Source organism: Sinocyclocheilus grahami, unplaced genomic scaffold, assembly GCF_001515645.1.
Source record: "Sinocyclocheilus grahami isolate Dianchi unplaced genomic scaffold, SAMN03320097.WGS_v1.1 scaffold35.1, whole genome shotgun sequence".
NCBI classification, from domain to species: Eukaryota; Metazoa; Chordata; class Actinopteri; order Cypriniformes; family Cyprinidae; genus Sinocyclocheilus; species Sinocyclocheilus grahami.
In genome coordinates, this window is record NW_015505214.1 from 1,428,512 (window position 1) to 1,432,032 (window position 3,521).

At 37.1% G+C, this 3,521-nt stretch overlaps 1 protein-coding gene across 1 annotated transcript in view; it reads right to left on the reverse strand.

Moving 5' to 3' along the window:
- scrn2 (secernin 2) overlaps positions 1–2,649 on the reverse strand; it is a 6,945-nt gene extending 4,296 nt beyond the window's left edge. Inside the window, exons 1-4 of the mRNA XM_016267044.1 lie at positions 2,564–2,649; positions 989–1,151; positions 621–802; positions 337–536 (exon numbers count right to left, since the gene is read on the reverse strand). Of these exons, the coding sequence (XP_016122530.1) occupies positions 337–536; positions 621–802; positions 989–1,150 (544 nt within the window). The 5' untranslated portion in view covers position 1,151; positions 2,564–2,649. The remainder of the gene's footprint in view (positions 1–336; positions 537–620; positions 803–988; positions 1,152–2,563) is intronic.
- Between the last annotated feature and the right edge of the window lie 872 nt (positions 2,650–3,521).

The window sequence follows — 3,521 nt, forward strand, 5'->3', positions numbered from 1 at the left end:
ATATAAATATATAACATGTTTTAGAAAATATATTTTATATAACATTTTAAAATAGTGTTTTTTGGGGGCATTTTCCACAATAATAAACTTAAAACTTCTATTATTTTTATCTTTAGCAATAATCTATCAAGTGTCTTCTTTAAGAGACCACATTTATCATTTACCATATTCACTTATTAACTTTTGTTGTAATATTAACTTTTGTTTACCAGGATAAAACATAAATGTCCTTCATTTTGGATCTTTTCAGACAGATCGTGAGAGAAACACACACACACACACACACTTAACATGTGAAAACGCATTCACCACTGACCATGAATCATCTTTCCTCACCTGTGACTTTCTGTGCAGCCCAGAGTTTCCCAGCAGTCTCTAGGACCCAGGCTTCCTGTCGGTCCACTAGTAAGAAGGTATTATGGTAGCTAAAGGGTTCGGCGGTCTCTCTGCAGGCTCCGCCCTGACCATGCTGCTCCAGCAGACTTGTGATCACATTCAGAGCGGCCCATGCACTGTCCCCGCGCTCCAGACCCAGCCTCGACACACACAATATACATCAGCTGATCAATTTCAAGTCTAGAAAGCAGGAAGATAAAGACGTTTGCTTGTTTGGAGCTCACCGAACCAGGTCCATTCCCAGCAGAGCTTCTTCTGGATCCACAGGCTCCTTGGTCCAGACGGCCTCATTCCCAATACACACCCCGTGTTCATTAGCCCCCATCTCAGCCCCCCAGAGCCAAGCGGGTCTGCTCAGCACAACCGCATGAGTGTGCTCTGCTTGAGGAATGGAAATATATGTGCACTACATGGAAAAGAGAATCACCTGTAAACCATCTATGGTTTGGCCACAACTCCAAGATTTTTACTCCGCAACCACATATTTGGAGGAGAAAGGGGAGAAAATATGAAACACATATTTGAAATATATTTGAAATAGAAAGTAGGTATTTTATATACCAATACTGATGAAATGAAAAAGTCAGTTCACCTCCACTGTAGATCCGGGAGCGTGTGAGGATGCAGGGTAACACACCAGCTCCTGCACCTCATCTCTCGGCCGGTCAGAGTTCTTACCAAATATCACATAATCTTCTTTTGAACCCGGAGGCAGAGACACAAAACAGTCACATGACCGAGGCAGTTCAGCCATCCTGTATCAAATCAATGAATAAGGATCAATGCGGTGGATCATATTCAAATGACAATAACATACCTATGCACAATGGAAAGAATAGCAGTATGGAAAAAGGACTGAAAATATGACACGTGTAGGCTTAGATACCTAGTTAAAAAAGCTGAATTTTTTTTTTTTTATAAATCTGGAATAGATTATTTAAATGTTATTTAATACACGAGTTTCACAATTTTAGTTGAATTATTGAAATAAATTGACTTTTCCATGACATTCTAATTTATTGAGATGCACCTGTATTTGTAGCAATAGCCAACAATACATTGTATGGGTCAAAATTATCCATTTATTTTTCTTTCATGCCAAAAATCAATCATGTTCCATTAAGATATTTTGTAGATTTCCTACCATAAATATATCAAAACTTAATTTTCGATTAGTAATATGCATTGCTAAGGACTCCATTTGGACAACTTTAAAGGCGATTTTCTCAATATTTCGATTTTTTTTTTCACCCTCAGATTCCAGATTTTCAAATGTTGTCATATTCTAACAAACCATACATCAATGGAAAGCCTATTTATTCAGCTTTCAGATGATTTATAAATCTCAATAAAAAAATAAAAAAAATTTACCCTTATGACTGGCTTTGTGGTCCAGGGTCACAAATGTTCAATAATTCAAATACTCGATTCATTTTTAATTTTGGAATTTAAACACTGCCAAAAATCCAACTGCTAAATATAAATGTTCAAAATAATTAAATTATTGCACTTAAATATTCCAACATAATACAGAATAAAATGTTGCAGGAGCACTAATAGAATTTATTTAAAAAATGACATTTTATTTAGAATGAAAGGATGTTATTGAAGAAGCAGAAGAAAAACACATGGAGTCCGAGTCTGCAGACTCGTGGTCAAGGGTCATTTTCACTGGTTTCTCCAATAATGATGACTGCGCATTAAAAAACTGAAAACATTGTGTTCGTTGTTGGTGTCAAACTGCTTCACAACAACAACAACAGTAAGAGTAGATATAATAATACTCATTTATTCCAATGCAATACATAAAACCAAATAATACTACAAACTAAAAGTCCTGAGAAAGCAGGGCTGAGCGTGTCGTGCAGGAGTGCGCAGGATTACTGTAGCGTTAAGTCTCTTATCGCCTGACCTCCATTTCACCGATCTTCAGATGCACAACACAATCAAAAGCTGCTTTTAAGATCTGAATGCAATGTTTCAGAAGAGAGGATTTTAAGATCTGATCGTCTATTGATGGCCTGTGTGTCTGATAACGGATCAATATAAATATGCAATAAAACTCATGCATCAAAATTAACGCGTGACAGCCATGTGCATGCTTAATTTGGCTTTTAATCTAACTGTCTAGCACACGTTCGAGTGTATTTGATGAAGTTATTCTTACCTTAATAAGCTCCAGATCGGTCAGCGAGCCTGTGAGAGGCAGGGCTGAGACTGATCAACCTACTACTGCACACACTTCAAAATAAAAGTCCTAGACTCCACTGAACCGATATTATTTACATATTAAACCAGAAAGCTTGCAACAGCAAAGTGTTTTGACATAGTATTTTGAAGAACACTCTATAAGGACGTATAATAATCCACAGAACTGTTTTTGTTATTATTTTGGAATAAATGTAAATGCTTAAAAGCACTAAACTGATTAGATTTATACTTGGTTTTAATAAATAGAATAATTACATGTTCATGTAAAAATAGAACATAGATTTTTTTATTCTGGTAGTGTAAAACTTTTGAACAGAATGAAGACATTTTTCTTATTTTGCCTAAATATCATATTTTTCATTTAGTACCAGATGCTACAGGAGATACACTGAACAAAATTATAAACGCAACTCTTTTGTTTTTGCCCCCATTTTTCATGAGCTGAACTCAAAGATCTAAGACTTTTTCTATGTACACAAAAGACCTATTTCTCTCAAATATTGTTCACAAATCTGTCTAAATCTGTGTTAGTGAGCACTTCTCCTTTGTCGAGATAATCCATCCACCTCACAGGTGTGGCATATCAACATGCTGATTAGACAGAATGATTATTGCACAGGTGTGCCTTAGGCTGGCCACAGTAAAAGGCCACTCTAAAATGTGCAGTTTTATCACACAGCACAATGCCACAGATGTCGCAAGTTTTGAGGGAGCGTGCAATTGGCATGCTGACTGCAGGAATGTCCACCAGAGCTGTTGCCCGTGAATTGAATGTTCATTTCTCTACCATAAGCCATTTCCAAAGGCTTTTCAGAGATTTTGGCAGTACATCCAACCGGCCTCACAACCGCAGACCACGTGTAACCACACCAGCCCAGGACCTCCACATCCAGCATCTTCACCTCCAAGATCGT